At 43.8% G+C, this 27,010-nt stretch overlaps 1 protein-coding gene across 3 annotated transcripts in view; it reads right to left on the reverse strand.

Annotated features, from left to right (window-relative positions):
• Positions 1–3,917: 3,917 nt before the first annotated feature.
• The window catches only part of sugct (succinyl-CoA:glutarate-CoA transferase), a 171,952-nt gene continuing 148,859 nt past the window's right edge, over positions 3,918–27,010 (reverse strand). For all 3 annotated transcript variants that reach the window (XM_046356280.1, XM_046356278.1, XM_046356277.1), the window contains one exon: positions 3,918–4,886. In XM_046356280.1, the coding sequence (XP_046212236.1) occupies positions 4,830–4,886 (57 nt within the window). In that variant the 3' untranslated portion in view covers positions 3,918–4,829. The remainder of the gene's footprint in view (positions 4,887–27,010) is intronic.

The raw sequence follows: 27,010 nt of genomic DNA on the forward strand, positions 1-27,010 counted from the left end.
CTCAACCAGAGGCGTCCCGCCTAGTGGCTGGGGACTTTGATGCAAGGGAAACTTAAAGCCGTTTTACCAAAGCAATTTAAATGTGCAACCAGTCCTCTGCTGGCTGTGCCGGGTGGAGATTATAACAGAACATGGCCAAGATGTTCAAATGTTCATAAATGACCAGCATGGTCAAATAATAATAATCACAGTAGTTGTCGAGGGTGCAGCAAGTCAGCACCTCAGGAGTAAATGCCAGTTGGCTTTTCATAGCCGATCATTAAGAGTATCTCTACCGCTCCTGCAGTTTCTAGAGAGTTGAAAACAGCAGGTCTGGGACAGGTAGCATGTCCGGTGAACAGGTCAGTGTTCCATAGCCGCAGGCAGAGCAGTTGCAACTGGAGCAGCAGCTCCTGGTCCAAGAGGCATAGGTCCAAGAGGCTTCTAAACAGCTTCTACCCCCAAGCCATGAGACTCCTGAACATCTAATCAAATGGCTACCCAGACTATTTTCATTGCCCCCCCCCCCCCCTCCCCTCTTTTACACTGCAGCTATTCTGTTTATTATCTCTGCATAGTCACTTTAATAACACTACCTGCACGTACATACTACCTCAATTACTTTGACTAATCGGTGCCCCCCACATTGACTCTGTACCGGTACCCCCTGTATATAGCCTCGCTATTGTTATTTTACTGCTGCTTTTTAAGTATTTGTTACTTTTCTTTCTTTCTTTTTGGGGGGGTAAGGGCTTGTAAGTAAGCATTTCACTGTTTTCGGTGCATGTGACAAATACAATTTGATTTGATTTGACTTAAGGCTGTAATCGCTGCCAAAGATGCTTCAACAAAGCACTGAGTAAAGGGTCTGAATACTTATGTAAATCAGATATTTCTTTTTTTATTTATAATACATTTGCAAAAATATCTAAATGCCTGTTTTTGCTTTGTCATTATTGGTTATTGTGTGTAGATTGGTGCGGGAAAAAAATGATTTAATCAGTTTTAGAATAAGGCTGTAACGTAATGTGCAAAATTTCAAAGGGTCTGAATACTTTCCGAAAGGATTGTACAAGTGAATATATTGATAAAAGAGCACCTTGTCCTAGAGAGATTTACACAGTTATCAAAATGTCACGCCAGGGTAAGCCTATTCGAAACAGCCATTATTTTAAGTGTTTCTAAAATCCCCTATGGGAAAAATGAATGGTGGAAAAACAATTGCAAACATTTCCCTGCATGACCGCTAGGTTTCATGGGTATTATGACTGATACTGTGGTACTCTATAGCCATTGGTTTATCCATCCAAAAGGACCCATGTGCATGTCATATTGGGAGCATGTCAAATTGGGTGTCAAATGAAAGATGAGTCTATATATTTATTTTAATTTTATTAAGACATATATACATTTTTCAACAATCTTCCATCCTAAAATTAGGAATAAGCAAATGCTTTGATTTCTGGTCAAGCAGATGGAAAAGGGGTCTCAGATGACATATACCAGAAAAAGTCTTAAAGGGTATTAGAAATACATTAAAACACGTTAATGTTGAAGTAAAGACCCCTACCAACTAATATCAACACTTATATTTCGTTTGGAGAAATTAATTGCCTTGTGTAAGTTTAAGAAACATTTCCTTGTGCCTTGTAGTTCCGTTACCGAAAACCAACAAATCTTTAAGATATTTTCTAATGTCCCCCTCATGAGGAGGAAGGATAATGAAAGTTCACAGAAGTAACAAGTAAAGGCTTAAATATCAATAGTTATAGTGTATTTACAGATATCAAGTTTGTTTATGAATTATATAGTGATAAAACTATGAACTTTATTAATTATATACGAAATTGGTAATGGAATTACTGAAAAACCCATAATGGAATTATTGCAATTGAAGTGTCTACAATGGGGAATCATAGTAGTCACAAACCACAGTTGGATCACTTGTTACTGTCCTCCCTTATACTACCTGTCACGACTTCTAAGTCGAAGCCTCTCCTTGTTCGGGCGGTGCTCGGCGGTCGACGTCACCGGTCTTCTCGTCATCATTTATCCATTTTTCATTTTCCATTGGTTTTGTCTTGTCTTCCTACACACCTGGTTTCAATCCCATTCACATTACCTGTTGTGTATTTAACCCTCTGTTCCCCTCATGTCTTCGTCAGAGATTGTTTGTTATGTCAGTGTTGTATATATTTTTGTATTGGTGCACGTCGGGTCCTCGTACCCATTTTTGTTATTTGTTACATTTACTGTTTGGAGTATGTTTCGTTCATTGTTATTAAATAACTCCATTACACTCAGTTTGATTCTCCTGCGCCTGACTTCCCTACCACCTATACACATGACTCTGACACTACCACACGGTTATGTTCAGCTAAATAACTTTTTTTCCCCTCTTTCTGTCATTTGGTGGTCAAAGCAAGACTGTGAAAACAGTTTGGGCAACACCTTCCTCTCACTCTTCTTCTCTCTGCCCCTGGCCGGAAACAATCTCAGAAGTCTATGTTTCACAAGTTTGGACAGCACAGTACAGTATATTAAAGTACAGTAATGTACAGCAAAGTAGGGTACAGCATAATGTACCGTACTAAAGATATCTACTTTACTGTACTGTGCTGTGATGTCCAAACTTATGAAACAAAGACGTCTATGATTGTTTCAGTTTTGTTATGGTCCTTTACCAACCAAATGTGATCTTGTTTGGGGTCAGAGCTCATTACCATTATAGCCCGTGTGTAGAATTGTCACTTTCTGACCTTAGTTCCTTTGTTGTGTCTTTGTTTTAGTATGGTTAGGGCGTGAGTTGGGTGGGTTGTCTATGTTCCGTTTTCTATGTTGTGTTTTGCGTTTGGCCTGGTATGGTTCTCAATCAGAGACAGGTGTCGTTAGTTGTCTCTGACTGAGAATCATACTTAGGTAGCCTTTTCCCACTTGCGTTTCGTTGGTGTTTATTTTCTGTCTAGTGTTTTCTGCACTTTTCAGGACTGTTTCGGTTTTCGTTAATTTCACGTTGTTATTTTTGTATTTTCAGTGTTCAGTCAATAAACACCATGAACACATACCACGCTGCGCATTGGTCCGACATTTCTTACTCCTCGTCAGAGGAGGACGAAGAATTCCCGTTACAAGAATAATACCCAAATATGCCAAATAAGGATATTAGACAGTTTTACAGTTGTATACCTATTCAGGATACATCACCATGAAGAGAATGATATTCATATGCATTTCGGTATAGTACAGATCAGGGACCCATGCTGTAATTCCGTTACCGTAATTCCTTCACCTAGTGTAGTTTACTAACACAAATATATTTGTTCAAACTCAAGGTGTCATGTCATAGCTGACACCCCACTCTTGGAATCTTAATTCGGAACAAATATTTAACAGAGCTTTTTGGAAATAGTGGTCACATTAAAAAAAAAGCTGAGGGTGAATTTGACTGTAATTCTGTTACCAAACTTTGTATCTGTAAAGTTCTTCCAGTAAATGTGTTTGTGACATATTCTGTGTAAATTGTTTAAAATAGTCCTTGTGCATAGAGTTGTATGGTTCATTAAACTTTGATATCAATGGTTATTATTTGGCAAACATTTTCAAGTGAAAAGTCTGATTCAAAGAGTAATTCCATTACTGTGGAATTGCCCCATTACATGGGACATTGTGATCTGTAACATCCACTATATATCCATCCCACCAAAGACATTGCAGACAAGATAGTTACATTTCCCATCCTTTTTGAGATTCAGATTCCTTTTTGCAACATTAGTTAGAAGGACACGTCCATTTTAAATATCTTACGGATAAAAAAAAAAAGTGCTGATTAATCTTTTCATTTGAGTGGTTTGAACCATCAGAAATGTTTACTTGCAATAGCTAAGAGGCAAAACATTGCTAATGGTCACAAGACAAATAGTCCAATGAAATAACCAGAACAATGTTCAGAACCATTTTATTTGTTGCTAATGAATGTCAGGTTAACAATTACAATTCACCTAGTTGGATCTCACTGGTTGATAATAATTTATTACATGTGTAAAGCACATTTCATTACGAAGATAATTTATAAGTTCCTTAAAAGAAATGTTGTATGCATCTCCAGCACAAACGTGCACTTGGCTGAACATGGATCAACTCTGGATATGATATAAAGGATTTGAGTGCAGTAATGAGTGATGACTGACCATCAAGATAGCATTAAGCGATATCCTTCCAAATGCTGAAATGTTTTCCTTATTTCACTGGCCTGAGTGAAATGTCAGACCTACGGTAGAGTGTGTCATATTGATCAATCATGTGTGAATCACAAAGTGATGCCATTGAGACCTAGGAGAGATGCAAATAAAATGCTAGTTGGCTTATGAAAGGGTGTGTACATACATCATTATGTCATTATTGCTACGTTGGTGGTTTAATTTTGCTCGCTGATGGTTATTCATGGTTTACAAAAGCAAAACCTTGGTATCAAGGAAGTAACACAAAAAAATCATGCAGAGTGGTCCAAACAGGGCTTAGGTGGAAATCCCTGAGATATCTGGAAAACCTAGGAATTTTGGGAAAGTTACCAGCATTTTGCAACCCTAGGTGGAACATGAAGGTCTTCATTGGTTAACAGTTGTGCTCCATCCAGGGTGTGCAAATTGCTCATATACTCAATTATTATTTTATAGATTCTTTGCGTCCGCTCTCTTCACCTCCTTTATGTGGTGCTTATGTAGTTATTGAGATAGAGCACAGATCTCAATGCACTTCGTTCTGGGCAACTGTCCCGGATGCCAGCAGCTGATTGATGAAATCATCATTATAGGACAGGCTGTCTCTGAGAACTTGCACAGTGTGTTGACCAATCACGGGAGGGGGCATCGGCTCCCTGCTCTCAAAGGTGCTGAATCGGACCGCTGGCCCTGTGGAAAAAGAGTAGATACAAATTGGTTACACTAAAAACAAACTACAACTTCTGACTTTTGGTGCAGCTTATAAATGCTTCATAAAGCCTTCATAAACACTACATGTGTTACACATAATCTATAACCGTATGTAATGCTTTATAAAGGGTTCATAAATGTGGCATAACTGTGTGACATAACCACCCATGTCAAATGTGACATAACCCACTATGTCAAATATGACATAAACCTGTGCTTTATCAAAGGTGGCATTAGCACCTTTTAATAAAGGCCTTATAAATCATATTATTGGGGATTCACAAAGCATTTATAACCATGCCATGCATCTTGGTAGAGCACTGCAATGCCAGGATAGTGGGTTTGATTCCCGGGACCATCCACGCATAATAATTTATTCACACATGACTAAGTCACTTTGGATAAAAGCGCCTGAGAGATATATATATATATATATATATATAGATATTTAGATATATAGATATATATATAATTTATTATATTACTCTAAAACATGTATAGGATGGCCCAACCTCTTTCCCTCTTGGGTGCATTGTCAATATTGGACCTGACCTTAACCTTCTCCGAAATGCTCTACAGCCTTTTAATAAAAAATAAAAAATGTATCCCCGAAATTAGATTCTCTCGGTTCGGTTTTTCCAAGTTTCGGATTTCCCCCATTCTTTCAGGTTCCCATTTTGTTCACACTTAAAAATAAAAAAATTAAAACAACCAAATGTAATTTTCTGTCTTCACAACAATGCATCACCACATCAGGGGTAGACTTTTGAGGTTTGGGAAAAATCTATTAAATGTTGATATTTTTGTGTTGTTTCCATTTAATTCAGTGAGCATGAATGTTGTTTGGTTAGCAGGTTTTCTGTAGAGCAGTAATTGCATATGATGATTATTTATTCCATATACAGTGATTCGCATTGTGGCCGCTATGGAATGGGTGGAGTAAAAAGCCAGCAACACTTCGTATTATTCAGAGCCCCATGAAATGACACTATATTTACAATCTACAGACCCTACTGAGTATTCTCTACAATACTTTTACTGCGGCACCCAGAATAGTACTCGCTCTATGCTAATATCTATTCCATATACAGTGATTCGCAATGGGGGCATTTATTTGACCTTGGAATATCTTAAAACCAACATTTAAAGCAAATGTCACTTAAATATGAACAAATATCAATCATTGTTAATGTTTAGATAAATTGTTTCATATATATCATGAATAAATAAATACAGGTTATTGACACGTTTTTACTATTACGTGGGGGACTTTTATTTAGGTAATTTGAGAAATCTAACTTTTTTAGAGTTGCTGACTTGACGCTGATCATATGGCGAGTTCGCAAAATCAAATGCACACTTGTGGTGCCAATGGAAAATGAACAACAATTGACTTACCCTTATTTAAATAATGCTGAACACAAAAATAAATACAACATGGAACAATTTCAAAGATTTAACTGAGTTACTGTATATATAAAGAAATCAGTCAACTGTTTTTTTTTATTAGGCCTTAATCTATGGATTTCACATGACTGGGCAGTGGTGCAGCCATGGGTGGGCCTGGGAGGGCATAGGCCCATCCACTCGGCAGCCAGGCTCACCCACTCGGGAGACAGGCTCAGCCATCCTGTAGGTGAAGAAGCCGGATGTGAAGTTCCTGGGCTGACGTGGTTACACAAGAGATTATATTGGCAAAGGTGAATTTCATACGAATGGGGATGAAAACAAATTTGTACACAACATTAGAGACAAATAAGCTTTTTGTGCATATTGCACATTTCTGGGATTTTTTCATTACAGCTCAAGTGACATGGGACCAATACTTTACATACTTTGCGTTTATGTTTTTGTTCAATGTAGTTTGTAGTAGTTGAGTTAGATTACATTGTAGCTACCTCAATTGTTATTTCAAATACTTTTGGTGACTTCACAGCAATTGCTAACTCGCCTAAATGTAGCTAGCTAGCAGGCTCAGCTATATAAAAATCCCTCTAAATACAGCCACGTCTCATGGGCACATCATGAGATTTGTAAATTAAAGAGGAATATAATAATACGAATCAAATGGAGTTTCTACATCTCCCCATTTCGAGTTCCTGGCACAGCACAGAAATGCCTTATCCAGATGGTGTGACATAAGCATTTCTTAACAGACATGCTACCTTTCTTTGTTGTTACTTAAGGTTGGAACCAACATGCAGTACATCCAGCAGGCAGAGGACCATTTGTCTGCCAGCTCAGGGTATAGCTAAACTATTCACAGCCCTTTGCAATGTTCAATTTAATTGCATTGCTGGACTTTGAAAGTTAATGTATTTGAATTGTTTTAAAAATGTAAAATATAAGGAAATGAATGGTTTAAACATGTCTTTATTTGTTTCAGCTGTTAGTGATAATTCCCTAAGTGTTAATACATTTGTTTTTACATCATTAAGCCTTTATGTGCAGAATGGCTGTCACAGCTGGCTGAAGGACTGGACCATTTAAAAATGACGCCGACAAAACGAAGAACAAAAATACAACCGTGAAGCTTTGGGCTATGTGCCCTGAACAACTACAAAGTTAACTTCCCACAAAACAGGTGGGGGAAAAGGGTACCTACGTATGGTTCTCAGAGACAACGATAGACAGCTGTCCCTGATTGAGAACCAATAGAAATTTCCTATTTAAATAAGTATTTACACCAGAGTCAATAATTTGTAGAAGCACCTTATGGCAGTGATCACAGCTATGAGTCTTTCTGAGTAAGTCTCTAAGAGCTTTCCACACCTGGATTGTGCAACATTTGCCCATTATTCTTTAGAAAGCGGGTTCGCGCCCAGGCTCTGTCGTAACCAGCCGCGACCGGGAGGTCCGTGGGGTGGCGCACAATTGGCCTAGCGTCGTCCGAGTTAGGGAGGTCTTGGCCGGTAGGGATGTCCTTGTCTCATCGCGCACCAGTGACTCCTGTGGCAGCCCGGGCGCAGTGCGCGCTAACCAAGGTTGCCAGGTGCACGGTGTTTACTCCAACACATTGGTGTGGCTGGCTTCCGGGTTGGATGCGCGCTGTGTTAAGAAGCAGTGCGGCTTGGTTGGTTTGTGTATCGGAGGATGCTAACTTTCAACCTTTGTCTCTCCCGAGCCCGTACGGGAGTTGTAGCGATGAGACAAGATAGTAGCTACTAAAACAATTGGATACCACGATATTGGGGAGAAAAAGGGGCCAAATTAAAAAAAAATACAGTATAATAGAGTATAAGAGAACTGATTTGGCAGGTGAAAACCTGAGAAAAATCCATTCAGGAAGTAGGATTTTGTTTTGTTTTGTAGTTTTCTATTCAATGCCATTACAGTGTCCATTGACTTAGGACTCAAATTGCAGTTGCTATGCCTTCCACTAGATGTCAACAGTCTTTAGAAATTGTTTCAGGCTTGTATTCTAAAAAATGAGGGAGTAAGAGCAGTCTGAATGAGTGGACTCTGCAGTATGAGCTTTCTCATGCGCGCGACCGAGAGAGTGCTATTCTTGTTTACCTTTTATATTGACAACGTTATTGTCCAGTGGAAATATTATCAATTATTTAGGCCAAAAACAACCTGGGAATTTAATATAAACATCGTTTGACATGTTTTTATGAACTTTACTGATGTAATTTGGATTTTTATCTGCCTGTTTTGACTGCGTTTGAGCCTGTGGATTACTGAAGAAAACGTGCAAACAAAACTGAGGTTTTTGGATATAGAGACTTTATCGAACAAAACAAACATTTATTGAGTAAATCAATGTCTTCTGAGTGCAACCATATGAAGATCATCAAAGGTAAGTGATTAATTCTCTCTCTATTTCTGACTTGTATAACTCTTCTAATTGGCAGGTTACTTTTTGTAATGATTTCTCTGCTGGGCGATGTTCTCAAATAATCGTAAGGTATGCTTTTGATTTTTTTAAAATCTGACACCGTGGTTGGATTCACAAGAAGTAATCTTTAAACCTATGTAAAATACTTGTATGTTTTCTGAATTTTTATAATGAGTATTTCTGTATTTGAATTTGGAGCTCTGCAATTTCACTGGATGTTGGCCAGGTGAGATGCTATCGGTCCTCCCCAGTCCGTAATGATTACAAGCAGTGGCGACCTGTCATTTTCTTGGGGTGCTTGCCTGTGTCACATATCAGTTAGCAAACAATGTAAAACTAATATATCTTTGAGTTAATAAAGCCGCATACAAACATGGTCTCTTTTTTGTTTTCTAGAGTAAGGCAACTACAAAATGAAGGTGTTTCAGCCTAGCTCATTGCTTTCTGTGGTGGTGGGGCAAGCCAGCAAAAAATATGGTGTTTTCACCTGTGATTGTCTCAGTGTTCTGTCATTTATGGGGACTTTACGTCACTGCTAAGCGTAAGAGGAGACATTGAAAATTCTAGCCCTTCGGCTGCTGCCATAGAAGTGCCCATCCAAGAAGGCTCAAGGTCATTGGCCACAGAAAAAAAATGACATCAATCACGTTATATGCATAGTAACTTTGATTGGACTGATACTTTCACAATTTTAGCTAGCAGTCATCATCATGAATCAAGTCGACAAAATTTACTAGCAAATCCTTTTTAATCGTTGTCATAAGAAGATAAGTAATTAAGAGAAATTATCTATAAAACGTATCGGTGCTCATTGGACATAAAAATTACACAAATTGGAAATCCCAAATTCAATGAGTGGTTTGAAAGGAATCAGTTCCAGTGGCTGTGTGGTCCCAAATCTGGGCTTATGGGGCTATTTTCCACGTTTAAAAAGATACATTCAACATTGGCCATGCTGTTAATGAAGCAAGATTTGTGCCGCGCTCAAAACAAAATGTTAAGTCGTAGGAGCGCCGCTCCACCTTCTTGTTCAAGCGAGCCGAGCACAACAATGTGAGTCCAAAAATGTATTGTATGCTGCTTCATAAATTATGTAATATGCCAGGGAGATATGTATACTGTAGCTAAGAAAGTAATACTATGTGTATGTTGTGCAGTAAGATGTTAGTAGCCCATGTGCCTCACCCTAATAACGTGATCTATTTACCCATCTTAATTTCACTTACTGTTCTGACTGTTCTACTGTAGCCTATAACCTGTTTTAGAGAAATGTAATCACCGAATATTGTAAGAGCTTTCATTGTCTGCTTTTATGCCCCCTTTATCTATCCTATGGTTTAACTTGGTGTACAGGGAGAGCACTATTGCTGTACATTTCAAAAGTGCTAAACAAATAGTTTAGAACTAATATTACGTCCATCCTAGCTCGCTCATTGTCTTAATCGGAATGACGGATTGTCTCTTATCTGCTTGTCGTCCCCTTATGCCATAGTTTGTACATATCAACTGTCATTAGAAACCACATCTGTTTAAGCAAGTCAGCCATATCAGCTGTTTTTTTAAAGGCAGCAAATGAATTGTTGAATTAACCGTTTCGCTGCCAGACAAGGCTCTGCTGATAGCCAGGTTTAGCAGTGGTAAGATGTTGGGACTGCTGTTGGGACAGATTTATGTAGGCCCTAACAGTTAGTGGGCATATAGTGCAATTTGTGTATTGTTTAGTGTTGTGTTGTGTAGTGGCTTTACTGGCATGTATTACACAATTATATATTTTTTGCCCCACCAAGATTTACATGCTAAAATCGCCACTGATTACAAGCATACCTATAACCTCATGTAGCCACCACTATGCTTAAAAATATGGAGAGTGGTACTCAGTAATGTACTTTTCCCCAAACATAACACTTTGTTTTCATTAAACTCCCCAACTGTTTTAAAGTCACCATTGGCTTCATGATAAAATCCAAGAGCAGTTTCCTTCCTCTCCAGCAACTGAGTTAGGAAGGACACCTGTATCTTTGTAGTGACAGGGTGTATTGGTACACCATTCAAAGTGTAATAATAACTTCACCATGCTCAAAGGGATATTCAATGTCTGTTTATTTTTTTATATACAGATAGGGGCCCTTCTTTGCGAGGCCCCAGATAGGGGTGCTCCCTTTCTGTTTGTGTGGTTGGACACAAGTGTGCTGGAGCCAGAGCTGATCCCCACTAGCTGCAACCCGTTCCATAATCAAGACCTCTACAAATACCCAGTCCTGCCACTTCCACTCTGCTGGATCGTAATCTCTGTTCAGTCATGCTTCTAGCTATTTGTTGTTATTTAAGATCCTGTCTCCTGCTCTGCCTATTTCTTTGCCTGACGCCGTTTCTCCTCTCACTGCAGTTTTGCCGCTCTGACTCTGGTTCCGGTCTCCTGTTCCACATCTTACTACCCTTTTCTGGATTCAACTCATCACTCCCTTGGATTCCCCTCTAGACCTGTTTACCCTGTCCCAACCCAGCTCACTCCAACCTCCGCCTCCACATTTGGTTTCCTACAACTCATCCAAGCTTCCCTGGATCTGCACTTCATCCCTCCCTGTGTTACAATAAATATCTTGGTTCATTCATCCCCACATGAGTTTTCACTGAACCTGTCTATTCTACAGAGTCAAACCTTCGCCCAAAGCTCACAACCTGTTCCTACTCCAGAGTGCTACGATGGAAATCTCGGAGCTTGCAGAGCTTTTCTAGTACAATGTTCACTAGTATTTGAGCAACAGCCCAGCTCTTATGCTAGTGAAAGAGCCAATATTTTGTTTTTGATTGGTTGCCTCTGTGGTGCAGCGCTTTCCTGGGCCACTGCTGTGTGGGAGAGACTGTCACCCATTGGCTTCTCCTATAGCAGATTCACTGAGGAGGAAGGTCTTTGACCACCCAATCTGCGGAAAGGATGCTGCTAAACGACTCCTGTCCCTCCGTCAAGGAGCCCAGAGTGTTGCTGAAATGGCACCCTCGCCGCAGAGAGTGGCTGAAATGAAGAGGCTCTTCAGGGAGCTATCCGGAACTCACTCACTGAGCCTCAAGGTGAGTTGGCATCCATGGAAGGATACTGATCTTGCTGAACTCCTTTCTCTCAATATCCGCATTGACAACTGCCTCCAGGGTGCGTCAGGGGGTAGGTAGGGTTGCAAGTTCCTTAACATCTGCTTCAGTGCCTTTCCCTTCTCCTCCGACTGCATCCTTACCCCAGGCATGTTCTAAGCCTGAACCAATGCAGCTCGGCCGGACCAGTCTCCAGAGGAGAAGCAGAGGAGAAGCAGCGGCGTGTCTATACTGTGGCCAGGTTGGCCACCTGGGCTCCACTTGTTCCCTTTGTCCAATAAAAGTTGGGCCTGGACACCATTCCACTTAACGCCCCTCTCGATGCCAAGCTTCCCTTCCGTGTCTGTGAGAAAACCGTTCCAGTCATCCTACGTCTCTCTGGTAATCACCAGGAAAAGATCAGTTTCCACATAATTAACAGTCCCAACTCTCCCCTGCTTCCGGGTCATCCATGGTTAAAACTTTTAAAAAGACGCTCGGAAAATCATCTCAGCTGGCTTGGTCTGTGCCCGGAATAAAACATCCACCAAACCTACGTCCGGCCTGCTTCGCCCTCTTCCCATACCCAGTCGCCCATGGTCACACACACAACTCTGAACTTCGTTACTGGCCTTCCTCCATCTAACGGTAACTCAGTCATCCTCACTATTATTGACCCATTTTCCAAAGCAGCTCACTTCATTCCCCTCCAAGCTTCCTTCCTCCAGGGAGACTACGGACCTACTGGTATCCCATGTGTTGTGGCTGCATGGCATCCCTATTGATATAGTTTCTGACAGGGGACCCCAGTTTACTTCCCAGGTATGGAGAGCCTTCTGCACAGCACTTGGTATTAAGGTTAGCCTTTCATCTGGATATCACCCCCAGACCAATGGCCAGACCAAGCGGGCCAATCAGTAGTTGGAGACTGCCCTATGCTGTGACTTCGGCTAACCCTTCCTCCTGGAGTGCCCAGTTAACCTGGGTGGAATATGCCCACAATACCCTCATCAACACCTCATCAGATATGTCACCCTTTGAGTGTTCCCTGGGTTTCCAACGCAACTTGTTCCCTGCCCAAGAGGTCGAGGTGCCCTCAGTCCAGGACCACATGCGCCGTTGTCATCACACCTGGAGGAGGGCCCGGGCTGCTTTTCGTGCCTCCACCAGGACCCAATCTCAAGCTAACTGTCGACGTGCTTCAGCTCCAGTCCAAAGGGGATAACTCTCGTCTAAGGACTTGCCCTTGAAAACTTGCCCAGAAAACTAGCGCCCCGATTCATTGGTCCATTTGAGATTGATAATGTCATTAAGCCCTCTGCTGTGCATCTAAGACTCCCAAACTCTCTCTAAATCCATGTGTCTTTAATTAAACCAGTCTGCTCCAGTCACCTGTCTCCCCCTGCAGCTGCTCCTCCACCCCCTCGGCTCATCGATGACCATCCTGCCTATACTGTCCAGCGGCTTTTGGAAATACTCCATTAGGGTCACGGTTGCTAGTATTTTGGTGGACTGGGAGGGATACGGGCCTGAGGAGCGCTGCTGGGTGCCCTGACCCATCCCTCCTACAGGATTTCCATTCCTCACACCCTGACAAGCCAGGTAGTGCGCCCGTAGGGGGGGTGTACTTGCACATCTGCTCCTGCCACAACCCCTAGTGGACATCCGGTGTCTCCTTAACCTGCAGCCACTCCTCCAGTAGACTCTCTCTCTCCAACCACACACAAAGAGAAAGGGAGTGGAGATGGGTGTGCTGGAGCCAGAGCGGATCCTCACCAGCTGTAATCCGTTCCATAATCAAGACCTCTACAAATACTCAGTCCTGCCACTTTCACTCTGCCGGATCGTAATCACTGTTCATTCAGTCATGCTTCTAGCCATTTGTTATATAAGATCATGTATCCTGCTGTGCCTATTTCTTTGCATCACGCAGTTTCTCCTCCTCACTGCAGTTTTGCCGCTCTGACTCTGGTTCCTGTCTCCTGTTCCACATCTCACCACCCTGCTACCCTGTTCTGGATTAAACTCATCACTCCCTTGGATTCCCCTCTAGACCTGTTTACCCTGTCCCAACTCAGCTCAATACAACCTCAGCCTCCACATCTGGTTTCCTACAACTCATCCAAGCTTCCCTGGATCTGCACTTCATCTCTCCCTGTGTTACAATAAAAATCTTGGTTCATTCATCCCCGTTTCCTGGTCTGAGTCTGCTCTTGGGTTCCTCTGTGCTGCTCAACTTAACATAAACTGATGAGTATCCTGTACAATCCCCCTCTTGGTCAAAATCTATGCCATGTATACAAAAGCTTTTCATTGACTATCAAACAGTGAATTTCAAATAAAGGTCCCTTACTGTTTGACGAACAATATCCAACCCCAGAAGTTAAACAATTGTGGGTAATGCAACACAAGGACACCGACATTGCGGTAAAGCAACCCGAAAGCAGAGTTTTGGTATGCAGTAAAGTCTGTCATCTGGCATTTACACCACATATCAATCGCTGCGCTTTTCAATAGCTTTGGAGACTCGCGGGGGATGTCAGACAAACACAAGCCATTTGAGGATAAAGGGCCACATCTCCACATCCTCAGAGGGATCCGATCAAGGTCTGAACATTCTATAACCATTTCCTGACGCTTTCTATGACTGTCAAAAAGGTATGTCCTCTACAGAAATGCAGACTGGAAATAGGGATTTTTAAATTGGTGGGCGCTGCCATAAAATTCCAGTTTGTAATTTCTCTCTGCCACTGTGTAAATAAATCTGTTGATCTAATGACTGTTTGCTGGAACCATGACATACTGCGTTATGAGAGACAGTTTAGATGTAGAGAATATTGAAAAATAAGAGCCATACAATGCTTTTCCAAATAAACCACAAGGGCTGGACTGAAACCAATGCCCCATATGACACCCAAATCTCTGTACCAACTTTTCAGACGGAAGGTTAACTACAAAACTGAGAGAACGCACCAAAGGACTGAGGCTGTTTTCAATGAAAGATGAGGCCAGGCCGTAAAATGTGAGATCAGAATGAAAAGCAAAGATGGGAGGGAAAGAAAGAAAGGGAGAACAGGACCCTGAACATGGCTGTGTGCGTGTGTGAGGACACGTGCGGTTTCCCTCTGTCTTTCGATGGCTCAGCAGTTATGAACGATGCCCTCACCACATCCTCCATTTCCTCCCCCTCTCCTTCGATACGATGGGCGGCCGCAAGGCCACATCTGCTTTCCCACACTGTTCCGTTATCGGAGGAAGATGCTCCTCATAGTCTCACCACAAAAAGCTCTCTGTTCTGTTTGGGTCTTTCTATCGTTCCTTTTCTAGTCCTTCGCTGGGTCTTACAGACTGATTCTCTCTCCCTCTTTCTAGAGTCTATCCCAACCTGCTTTCATTTCTATTGGAGATCAATTCATCAGGTGAAAAACTCAAGGCCTCATCGTAAAGCAAAGGGATTTATCCCTCTATTGAAATATGCATGTACATACACACACACACCCACCCACCCACATTATGTGCCAAGCAGTTCCATAGTCGGTGCCAACTCATTACTGGCCATGGCTCAGCTCCAGAGTATTGTAAATGGGATGGATCGGTCCGATGCAGACAGTCCCATTTAGGAAGCACCCTTTTGGGGGACACGGATGGAGAGAGACAGGGAGACTAAGCCAGTGAGACAGAGGGCATCGGGGCTTCCTGGCCTCCTGAGGAAATAGCATGCCGCCGAGCCTGAGGTTTCAGTGCTCAGTGGTCCATGAGTCAGCCAACAGACCCACAAGCCCCCAGGACATGTGTGGAAAAGTCCAGAGAATTTGATAAATACCTAAATAAGCGGTGAGTCAACACATACTGGAGCTCTCTGTATGGCCCATTCCTGACGTTACCCTGTGAAACGACAGACGATTGAGATAAAGAATTTAAAAAGACTGTCTGCCCAGTGGGTTGGCACAAAAGGGCCAAGAACGGGACAAAAGAGCGGTGCTCATGTGCAGTCCTATGCCCTTGAGGTTCTTGGTCCCTGCTGGTTGCGCGGGGTGGTCTGCGCGGGGTGGTCTGGCACATCCGGGACAAAGATTAAGTGAGAGGGGTTCAAACTCTGAAACAGTCCGTCAGAATCTGGTCTAGTGATAGTGCTGCCAGCTCCGGACCACACATAACCCCTGACGACAGGGGTTTGAGACACGTCCCAGCCAATCTTCTGTTTTTGCCCCTCGCTACCATGTATCAAACACTTTTCTTTCGCATCTGTTTGATCAAGGAAAATAAAATATGTGCGAGGGAGAATCAGAATGTAGATCTTTAATAAAGCAGTCAGATGAAGTAGGGCTATGAGAAGAGAATACTTTCTGATGTATCGTGACAAAGTATTGCTCATTATATTAAAAAGAACAGGACACTGTGTCCCTCTCTCTTGCAATTGTTACTCTCTTTGGCTCTTATTCCAGTTTCAAAGAAAATGATGGAGAGAGGAGAGATGGGGGGGGGGCGACACACTCATTCACAGCATGAAGCTCCACAGCAGAGCTGTCGGTTGAAGTACATCTTCATCCTCTGCACTTTGAACCCACGCAACAAGTCACCCCTTTTCAGTCTCTTTTATCAGCCTCCCTGGCTTACCTTGAATGGTGGAATACATGTTTCATGGGCATTTCTCTTCTGAGAAATAGATACAGAGTGGTCTGGATGAAAAAGTCACATTTTTGATCTCACAGAAAACTTTTTCTCCTCCCTGATTATTGCCATACAATTTTTAAAAACACACCCCGACTGTATACATGCATGTACTTTATGTAGCCATGTGCGCGCACGCACGCACCCACGCCATGACTTTGTTGCATCACGATTCTACCATAGAGTTTAAGAAAACAAAAGTGTATTTTACAACAAATTCTTCATTGAGGGATCTACATCCAGCAGACAGTGACCTAAATGCTATGTAAGATAAAATAGCCTGAGGAGGAAATGCTGCTTATAGAACATTGATGTCAGAGTTAAGAGGCCTGGTGGTTCCCTCAGCACCCAAGCAGCTCTTTGAGAGCGAGTGCTTCGGTGGGTTTGCAGTGGGGAGGAGATAGAGATGTTTCAGCCTGGGCAACTCACGCTGGGACCCTCCCATTAACGTCAATAGCTGCCCGAGTGTACCGAGTGGCAGACTGTTTGTAGATAACAAGAACCTTGTACTGTCATTCCTGTACCCAGTGAGGTGCCTATTTAATCTGAAAACATGCTTGGGTTTGACACATTGGAGTTTTGATCTATATTGTTGAATCAGTTGAACCCATACCGCAACCCTGCTCTTCCTGTCTGTGCTTAATTCTTGCCTCTGGGAATGAAAAAGGAGATGCCATTTCCATTCAGGAGTAAAAACATGGTAGAAAACAAAAAACAAATGCAGGAGTGTGTACAGAGCTGGTGTAATAAGCGAGTAAGGGAGTTTTCCATTGTTACATATTATAATTAAGCAATAAGCCCCGAGGGGGTGTGGTATATTCTTATGCACAATGCAATGCTGATTGCCTAGATACAGCACTTAGCCTGTTGGTATGTTTATGGACACCCCTTCAAATTAGTGGATTCGGCTATTTCAGCCACACCCGTTGTATAAAAGCGAGTACCCAGCTGTGCAATCTCCAAAGACAAACATTGGCAGTAGAATGGCCGGTACTGAAGAGCTCATTGACTTTCAACGTGGCACTGTCGTAGGGTGCCACCTTCCTAACAAGTCAGTTTGTCCATTTATTTCCCTGCTAGAGCTGCCCCGGTCAACTGTAAGTGCTTTTACTGTGAAGTGGAAACAACAACGGCTCAGCCACAAAGTTGTAGGCCAAAAAAGCTCACAGAATGGACATACAAGTGCTAAAGCGCATAGCGTCTATCCTCGGTTGCAACAATTACTACAGAGTTCCAAACTGCCTCTGGAGGCGACGTCAGCACTAAAACTGCTCGTCAGGATCCTCATGAAATGGGTTTCTACGGCCGAGCAGCCGCGCATGCAAGCCTAAGATCATCATCTGAAATGGAATGGTGTAAAGCTCGCCGCCATTGATATTTGGAGCAGTGGAAACAGGTTCTGAATCACTCTTCAACATCTGGCAGTCCGACAGACAAATCTGGGTTTGGCCAGGAGAACGCTAACTGCCCCAATGCATAGTGCCAACTGTAAAGCATTCTGGTCTAGGGCTGTTTTTCATGGTTCGGACTAGGCCCATTAGTTCCAGTGAAGGGAAATGTTAACGCTACAGCATACAATGACATTCTCAACAATTCTGTGCTTCCAACTTTCTGGCACAAGTTTGGGGAAGGCCCTTTCCTGTTCAAGCATGACGATACCCCGTGCACAAAGCGAGGTCCATACAGAAATGGTTTGTCCTGATTGGTGCGGAAGAACTTGACACGACTGCACAGAGCCCTAACCTCAACGAACTCCTTTGGGATTAATTGGAACCCCGACTGCAGGCCAGGCCTAATCGCCTAACATCAGTGCCTGATCTCAATAATGCTCTTGTTGCTGAATGGAAGCAATGTTCCAAAGTATAGTGGAAAGCCTTCCCAGAAGAGTGGAGGCTGTTATAGCAGCAAAGGAGGGACCAACTCCATATTAATGCCCATGATTTTGGAATGAGATGTTCAACATGCAGGTGTCCACATACTTTTGGCCATGTAGTGTACACTGGTCATATACCACAAACCCCTGAGGTGCCTTATTGCTATTATAAAATGGTTAACATAATTAGAGCAGTAAAAATAAATGTTGTCTCATACCCATGGCATACGGTCTGATATACCACAGCTGACAGCCAATCAGCATTCAGGGTTCAAACAAAAACAGTTATAAAATAAATCGGTAATATACCGATTCGGAAAGTATTCAGACCCCTTGAATTTTTCCACTTGTTGTTGCGTTACAGCCTTATCCGAAAATGGATTAAATAAAAAAGGGTCCTCATGAATATACACACAATACTCCATAATGAAAAAGTGAAAACCGTTAATTTTTTAAATATTTTTTTACATTTTGGAAATGTATATAAAAAAATGTAAATACCTGATTTACCAAAGTATTCAAACCCTTTTGTATGAGACTCAGGTGCCTCCTTGGACATGCTTTGGAAAGGCACACACCTGTTTTATAAGGTTTCACAGTTGACAGTGCATGTCAGAGCAAAAGCCAAGCCAAGACAGGATTGTGTCGAGGCAAAGATCTGGGAAAGGGACCCAAAAAATGTCTGCAGCATTGAAAGTCCCTAATAACACAGTGGGCTCTATCGTTCTTAAAATGGAAGAAGTTTGGAACCACCAAAGACTCTTCTTAGAGCTGGCCGCCCAGACAAACTGAGCAATCAGGGGAGGTGACCAAGAACCCCCTCCTTGGACAGGGAGGTGACCAAGAACCCGATGGTCACTCTCTGACAGAGCTCCAGAGTTCGTCAGTGGAAATGGGAGTTTCAGAACTTTTCAGAAGGACAACCATCTCTGCAGCACTCCACCAATCAGGCCTTTATGGTCGAGTGGCCAGACGGAAGCCACTCCTCAGTAAAAGGCACATGACAGCCCCTAAAGGACTTTCAGACCATGACAAACAAGATTCTCTGGTCTGATGAAACCAAGATTCAAACACTTTGGCCTGAATGCCAAGCATCATATCTGGAGGAAACCTGGCACCATCCCTACGGTGAAGGATGGTGGTGGCAACATCATGCTGTCAGGATGTTTTTGAGCGGCAGAGACTGAGAGAATAGTCAGGATCGAGGGGAAGATGAACGGAACAAAGTACAGAGAGATCAGTGATGAAAACCTGCTCCAGAGAGCTCAGGATCACACACTGGGGCGAACGTTCACCTTCCATCAGGACAATAATCCTAAACACACAGCCGAGACAACACAGGAGTGGCTTCGGACAAGTTTTTGAATGTCCTTGAGTGGCCCAGCCAGAGCCCGGATTTGAACCCAGTCTAACATCTCTGGAAAAACCTGAAAATAGCTGTGCAGCAACGCTCCCCATCCAACCTGTCAGAGATTGAGAAGATCTGCAGAGAAGAATGGGAGAATCTCCCCAAATATCATAGCCAAGAAGACTCAAGGCTGTAACCGCTGCAAACGGTGCTTCAACAATGTACTCAGTAAAGGGTCTGAATACTTATGTAAATGTGATACTTCCGTATTATATTTGTAATAAATGTGCATAAAGACATTCTAGAAAACTGTTTTTGCTTTGTCATTATAGTGTAGTGTGTGTAGATTGATGAGGGAAAATTATATATAAACAAATGTTGAGAATGAGGCTGTAACGTACCAAATGTTGAACAGGTCAAGGGGTCTACATACTTTCCGAATGCACTGTATATCATCATCTCCATCAATCTCCTTCAGTTGCATTTACATTTACATTTAAGTCATTTAGCAGACGCTCTTATCCAGAGCGACTTACAAATTGGTGCATTCACCTTATGACATCCAGTGGAACAGTCACTTTACAATAGTGCATCTAAATCTTAAAAGTTGCATGGATGATCTGATTAATTACTGTTTCAAATGACACTCATTTTAATTAAGCCTTTCTAATTTTGCTTAGATGAGGTTTAAGCGTGGTTCATTAAATGTGTGAGTTATCAAATCTATTCACAACCCGTGATAACTCGTATTATTCAAGTTTCAACTCGTATTCTTCATTTTTCACCATAAATGCTTTGAAAAGATTTATTAACATAACTGTCAGATGTTGAAGGTGCTTCTAGGATGAGGTAAGCCTGCATTTAAAATCAGATAAAATAAAATAAAATAACTTTGGCATCTGCACTAGGAGACATTGTCTTGGAGATACAATTCCATGGGAAACATTGCATTAGAGACTTATATAATATTAATATATACTGAACAAAAATATAGATGTAAAGTGTTAGCCTCATGTTTCATGAGCTGAAATCAAAGATCCCAGGATTTTTCCATACACACAAAAAGCTTATTTCTCACATTTTGTGCACAAATTTGTTTACATCTCTTTTAGTGGCATGTCAAGAAGCTGATTAAACATGGTCATTACACAGGTGCACCTTGTGCTGGGGACAATAAAAGGCCACTCTAAAATGTGTAGTTGTCACACAACACATTGCCACGTCTCAAGTTGAGGGAACGTACAATTGGCATGGTGACTGCAATAATTCCCACCAGAGCTGTTGCCAGATCATTTAATGTTAATTTCTCTACCATAAGCCACCTCCAACATCGTTTTGGCGAATTTGGTAGTACGTCCAACAGGATTCACAACCCGCAGACCACGTGGAACCATAACAGCCAAGGACATCCACATCCGGCTTCTTCACCTGCGGGATCGTTTGAGACCAGAAACCCAGACAGCTGATAAAACTGAAGAGTATTTGTCTGTAATAAAGCCCTTGTGGCGAAAAACAAATTGTGATTGGCTGGGCCTGGCTCCCAAGTCGGTGGTCCTATGCCCTCCCAGGCCCAGGACCCTCTGTCCAGTCATGTGACATCCATAGATTAGGCCATAAATAATTTATTTCAATTGACTGTTTTACTTATATGAACTGTAACTCAGTAAAATTGTTGAAATGGTTGCAAGTTGCATATATTTTGTTCAGTATATTATATGCATAACCACAAAATTCTCTAGGCTATATCCTATTCCTCCCATTTCCAAAGGTCTATCTCCATTTTATCGAGGTGAACCTACCTACACATGTATTTGTTTGACATGAGATGGAAAACACATTTCCCCAAAGGGACACAATAAACATTGTAAGACTAGAAATGTTATTTCCACAACAGTTTCGCTGAGAAAAGTATTTGGGCTCTCAATCTTTACCATAAAACTGCCTGGCCTGGTCACGGTTGCAGTAAATGGAATATGTCTGACATTATTTATGAGGCCTATGTTATTTTCCTTAAATACATGGGACGTTCCATCTGATACATTAGATATAGACTAATACTAAGAAAACATGATGAATTCTGAATCATCTGCTGGATTTGAATAACAAGTAACATCACTTTTTTTTATTGTGATAAAGGAACAGAGGGGGGGGGGGGGTTCTAAGCTGTGAGGTAGTCACCTGAAATGCATTTCAATTAACAGGTGGGCCTTGTTAAAAGTTTGTTTGTGAGATTTCTTTCCTTCTTAATGCCTTTGAGCCAATCAGTTGTGTTGTGACAAGGTAGGGGTGGTATACAGAAGATAGACCTATTTGGTAAAAGACCAAGTCCATATTATGGCAATAACAGCTCAAATAAGCAAAGAGAAACAACAGTCCATCACTTTAAGACATGAAGGTCAGTCAATATGGAACATTTCAAGAACTTTGAACGTTTCTTCAAGTGCAGTCGCAAAAACCATCAAGCGCTATGATGAAACTGCCTTTCCCATCACAGGAAAGAAAGACCCAGAGTTACCTCTGCTGCAGAGGATAAGTTAATTTGAGTTACCAGCCTCAGAAATTGAAGCCCAAATAAATGCGTCACACGGTTCAGAGGAGACTGTGAATCAGACCTTCATGCTGCAAAGAAACAAAGAAACCACTCGTAAAGGACATGAATAAGAAGAGGATACTTGTTTGGGTCAGGAAACACGAGCAATGGACATTAGACCAGTGGAAATCTATCCTTTGGTGTGTCCAAATTTCCAAATTTTAGATTGTCTTTGTGATATGCAGAGTAGCTGAACGGAGGACCTCCGCATGTGTGGTTCCCACTATGAATCATGGAGGCGGTATGATGGTGCTTTGCTGGTGACACGGTCAGTGATTTATTTAGAATTCAAGGCACACTTAACCAGCATAGGTACCACAGCATTCTGCAGTGATACGCTATCCCATCTGGATTGTGCTTAGTGTGACTATCATTTGTTTTTCAACAGGACAATGACCCAACACATCTCCAGGCTGTGTAAGGGCTATTTGACCAAGTAGAGTGATGGACTGCTGCATCAGATGACTTGGCCTCCACAATCACCCAACCTCAACCCAAATGAGATGGTCTGGGATGAGTTGGACCGCAGAGTGAAGGAAAAGCAGCTAAGTGCTCAGCATATGTGAGAACTTCTTCAAGACTGTTGGAAAAGCATTCCTGGTGAAGCTGGTTGAGAGAATGCCAAGAATGTGCACCGCTTTCAACAAGGCTGTAACGGTTCTCCGGCTCTGGCAGCTCCTGACTGACGGGCGGCTCTGGCAGCTCCTGACTGACGGGCGGCTCTGGCAGCTCCTGACTGACGGGCGGCTCTGGCAGCTCCGGACAGGAGGGAGAACCTGGAGGGAGGAGACAGCCTGGTGCGTGGGGCTGCCACAGGTCCCACCAGGCTGGGGAGACCTACAGAAGGCCTGGTGCGTGGAGGAAGCACCGGATGGAACGGGCTGTTGGGGAGCACTGGAGCTTGGTGCCCAGCCTTGGCACCACTCCTCCAGGCTGGATGACCACCCTAGCCCGGACCATCCAGAGTGCAGGCACAAGTTGAACCGAGCCGTGGGGGAGCACTGGAGATCTGGTGCATACCACTCGCACCTCTTCTTAGGCTCAATGCCTACATTCGCCTGGCACGGGCGGGGTGCAGGCATAGGACACACTGCACCCTCCCAGCGCCCCGGAGACACAGCACGCAGATTCGGCGCAGGATACCCTGGGCCGAAACTGCGTACCGGAGACCAAACACGCTGGGCCGGCACAATGCGCCCTGGCTGGATGCACACTCTCGCATGGCACTTGCGGGGGGCTGGCTTATGGCGCACTGGGCTATGAGTGCGTACTGGTGACACCGTGCACTTGACCGCATAACACGGTACTGACCAGTACTGTGCTTCTTTTTTGGGGGGGGGGGGGTGCCTCTCGTGCCTGCTGTGCCGCCTTACCTCATATCGCCACCGCTCAGCTTTCACTGCCTTCTTCCTTGGGGCTGCGATATTCCCCAGCTTGTGCCCAGGGTCCCTTGCCTTCCAGTATCTCCTCCCAAGTCCAGAACCCTATACTCCTGCCAGGCCCGGAGTCACCTCACAGATCTCAGAGCCTCTACGTGTCGCAAATGTTGAATCAAATGGCCCTAAGCCTGCAAGTTGACAGTGTGGCAACAGTTTGACGAGAATGCAGAAAAGGTGCTGGAAGCAACAGCAATGGGAGACACTGACAGGAGGCTACAAACTATGGTGACAATGTTAGTTAGCCAAGCAGCGGAAAGGTTTGGGGCAGTGGAGCAGAGGCCTGCCACAACGCTGTACACCACTGCTGCGAAAATCTACAGATCAGGGGCAACAACCACCCTTGGCAGAGCTACGGAGCATCCTGAGAAAGGAGCTCTTGACTGTGTAGGGCTGAATGGCACAGAAGACGGAGGAAAGAAAGAGCCAGGAAGCGAACTGCCTTTATAGCCAATCACTTTGGCTTCACAAAGCAGCTACTAGGGTAGAAGCGCAGCGGGAATTTGGCTTGTTCCAAAGAGGAGATTGACCAGCACAAAACCAGATCACGTTCATTGACCCCGACAATTAGTAGGAGTTGGGTCAGTGCAACATCTTGATAGACCTACCAGCACCGGTCACAGAGATCAACTACAGGGAGCCATTCTTGAAAGAAGTACAGGATATGGCGAAGTTGGCAAGGTGTATCTCAGCGCCTAGACCAAGCGAAGTCTCGTACAAGGTCTACAAGAACAGCTGTTACTCAATTGGCTCTGGAACATCCTGAAGGTCATCTGGAGAGGAAAGGTTGCACAGCAGTGGAGATTCGCCAAAGGTGTTTAGATTTCGAAGGAATTCCAGTTCAGGATCATCTCCTTGCTAAGTGTCGAAGGGAAGATCTTTTTCAGCATTGTAGTTAGGCGGCTGGCATACTTCCTCTAAGAACGGCTACATCAACACGTTGGTCCAAAAGGGAGGCATCCCAAAAATACCTGGTGTCTGGGGCACACAGCAGTGGTGACCCAGCTCATCAGAGAAGCACGCCAGATCAATGGTGACCTGGCAGTGCTCTGGTTTGATCTTCTAACGCCTATGGTTCGATCCCTCACAAGCTGGTGCAAACTATAATGACAAAACACAATGTCACAGACAAAGTGGCAGACCTCATCCTGGACTACTATGATAGGTTCAGCATGGGAGTCTTATCAGGGTCAGTAACAGCAGAGTGGCACAGACTGAAGTTGGGAATCATCACAGGCTGCTCTATCTCCGTGATCATGTTTGCCCTGGCAATGAACATGATAGTGAAGTCTACTGAAAATGAGTGCAGGGGACCTCGAACCAAATCTGGGGTGCGACAATCACAAATCGGGGCCTGTATGGAAGACCTGACAGTCACCACAGTCAGTGCCAGGAAGCAGGTGGATTCTGCAAGGGCTGGAAAAGCTGATTGGATGGGTGAGAATGAGCTTCAAGCAAACAAAATTGAGGTCGATGGTGTTGAAGAAGGGAAAGGTCGTGGACAGATTCCGCTTCATCATTGCAGCAACACTGATTCCAACCATCTTGGAAATTCCATTGAAGAGCTATGGCAAGGTTTTTGACAGCAGCCGGAAGGACACAACATCAATCTATGCCACCTGTCAGGAGCTGGAGAGCTGGCTGAGAGCGGTTGACCGGTAAGGACTGCCCGGCAGGTTCAAGGTGTGGATGTATCAGCATGGCATCCTCCCGAGGATACTCTACGACGTCCCCATCTCCACTGTCGAGAACATGGATTAGGAAGGTCAGTAGCTATCTTCAAATGTGGCTGGGGTTGCTCGGGAGCCTGAACAGCATTGCCCTCTATGGGAACAGCAAAAGTTGAGGATGCCCCTGAAGTTCCTAAAAGAGAGGGTTCAAGGTGACTTGGGCACGGGAAGTGATGTAATACAGGGAGTCAAGCAACCCAAAAGTGGCCCAAGGGGGGACAGCGGTCAGGACCGGGTGGAAATGGAGAGCGGAGGAAGCCGGGCTGCAGGCTGAGTCTCGGGAAGAGCTGGTCTGGGAATGTTCTCAACTACCCGATAAGACATTGCCAAGGGGAAGGAGAAACACAGGCTGGTTCAGGGGGAAGTGAGAGTAGCTGTGAAGACGACAGGTCCAGCAGAGCAATGAGAATGAGACTACTAGGAGCCTGGATGAGGTGGGAGCAAGCGGTGGACAGAAAAGTATTGTGGTATAAAAAGACCCGGGTTCGATCTTAGGCTGTGTCACAACCGGCGTGACCGGGAGTTCCATAGGGTGGCACACAATTGGCCCAGCGTCATCCAGGTTGGGGGAGGGTTTGGCCGGGGGGGGCTTTACTTGGCTCATCGTGCTGTAGCAACTCTTGTGGCAGGCCGGCCGCCTGCAGGCTGACTTCGGTCGTCAGTTGAACTGTGGTTCATCCGATCACATTAGTGCAGCTGGCTTCTGGGTTAAGCGGGTGGGTTTTTAGAGGCATGGTTAGCCGGGTCATGTTTCAGAGGGCGCACGACTCGACCTTCGCTCTCCAGAGCTCGTTTGGGAGTTGCAGTGATGAGACAAGATCGTAATTGGATCGCAATTAGATATCACAAAATTGGGGAGAAAAAGGCGGACCACACTGCATCAAGTTCCTGATCCAGGCGGTGTATGATGTCCTACCCAGCCACACAAACCGGTTCTGCTTTGGCAAAGTGGAGTCTCTTGCGTGCCCGCTACGCTCCTAAGCTGCTGTCCTAAAGCTCTAGGAGGGGGCCGTTATCACTGGCACCATGACCAGGTTCTCAAGACCATCGCAGAAACAACCTGCACAGGTTGTCGGCAAGAGCAAGAAAGCTCGGCCCACCAGTCAGAAGATCACTTTCACTTGAGCTGGAGAGCAGCTAGGCTCAAAATCCAAACCACCAGCAGGGATCCTAGCTACTGGTCAGGACATGCAGATGACAGACAGACCTGGAGAAGCAGCTCAAGTTCCCGCAGCATGTTGTCAAGACAACCTTGAGAAAAGGCATAACCCTGGTCCCAGAGTCCACAAATACCATAATTATTCTGAGGTTCACAGTCCCTTGGGAAGATTGCATTGAGGAAGAGTACAAGAGGAAGAGGGCCAAGTACGAGGGACTAGTCATAGCCTGCTGGAAGGCTGCAGGAGTTTCTGGGCAATCCCTCTACAGAGTCTAAAGCACACTGTATCAATGGAGCGAAGAGGAGAGACATCAACAACACCATCAAGGCAGACGAAAAAGCCTCAAGATGGACCTAGATCAAAAGAGGAGACGCATGGAGAGCAGAGT

The sequence above is a fragment of the Oncorhynchus gorbuscha genome, linkage group LG07, assembly GCF_021184085.1.
Source record: "Oncorhynchus gorbuscha isolate QuinsamMale2020 ecotype Even-year linkage group LG07, OgorEven_v1.0, whole genome shotgun sequence".
Taxonomy (NCBI): domain Eukaryota; kingdom Metazoa; phylum Chordata; class Actinopteri; order Salmoniformes; family Salmonidae; genus Oncorhynchus; species Oncorhynchus gorbuscha.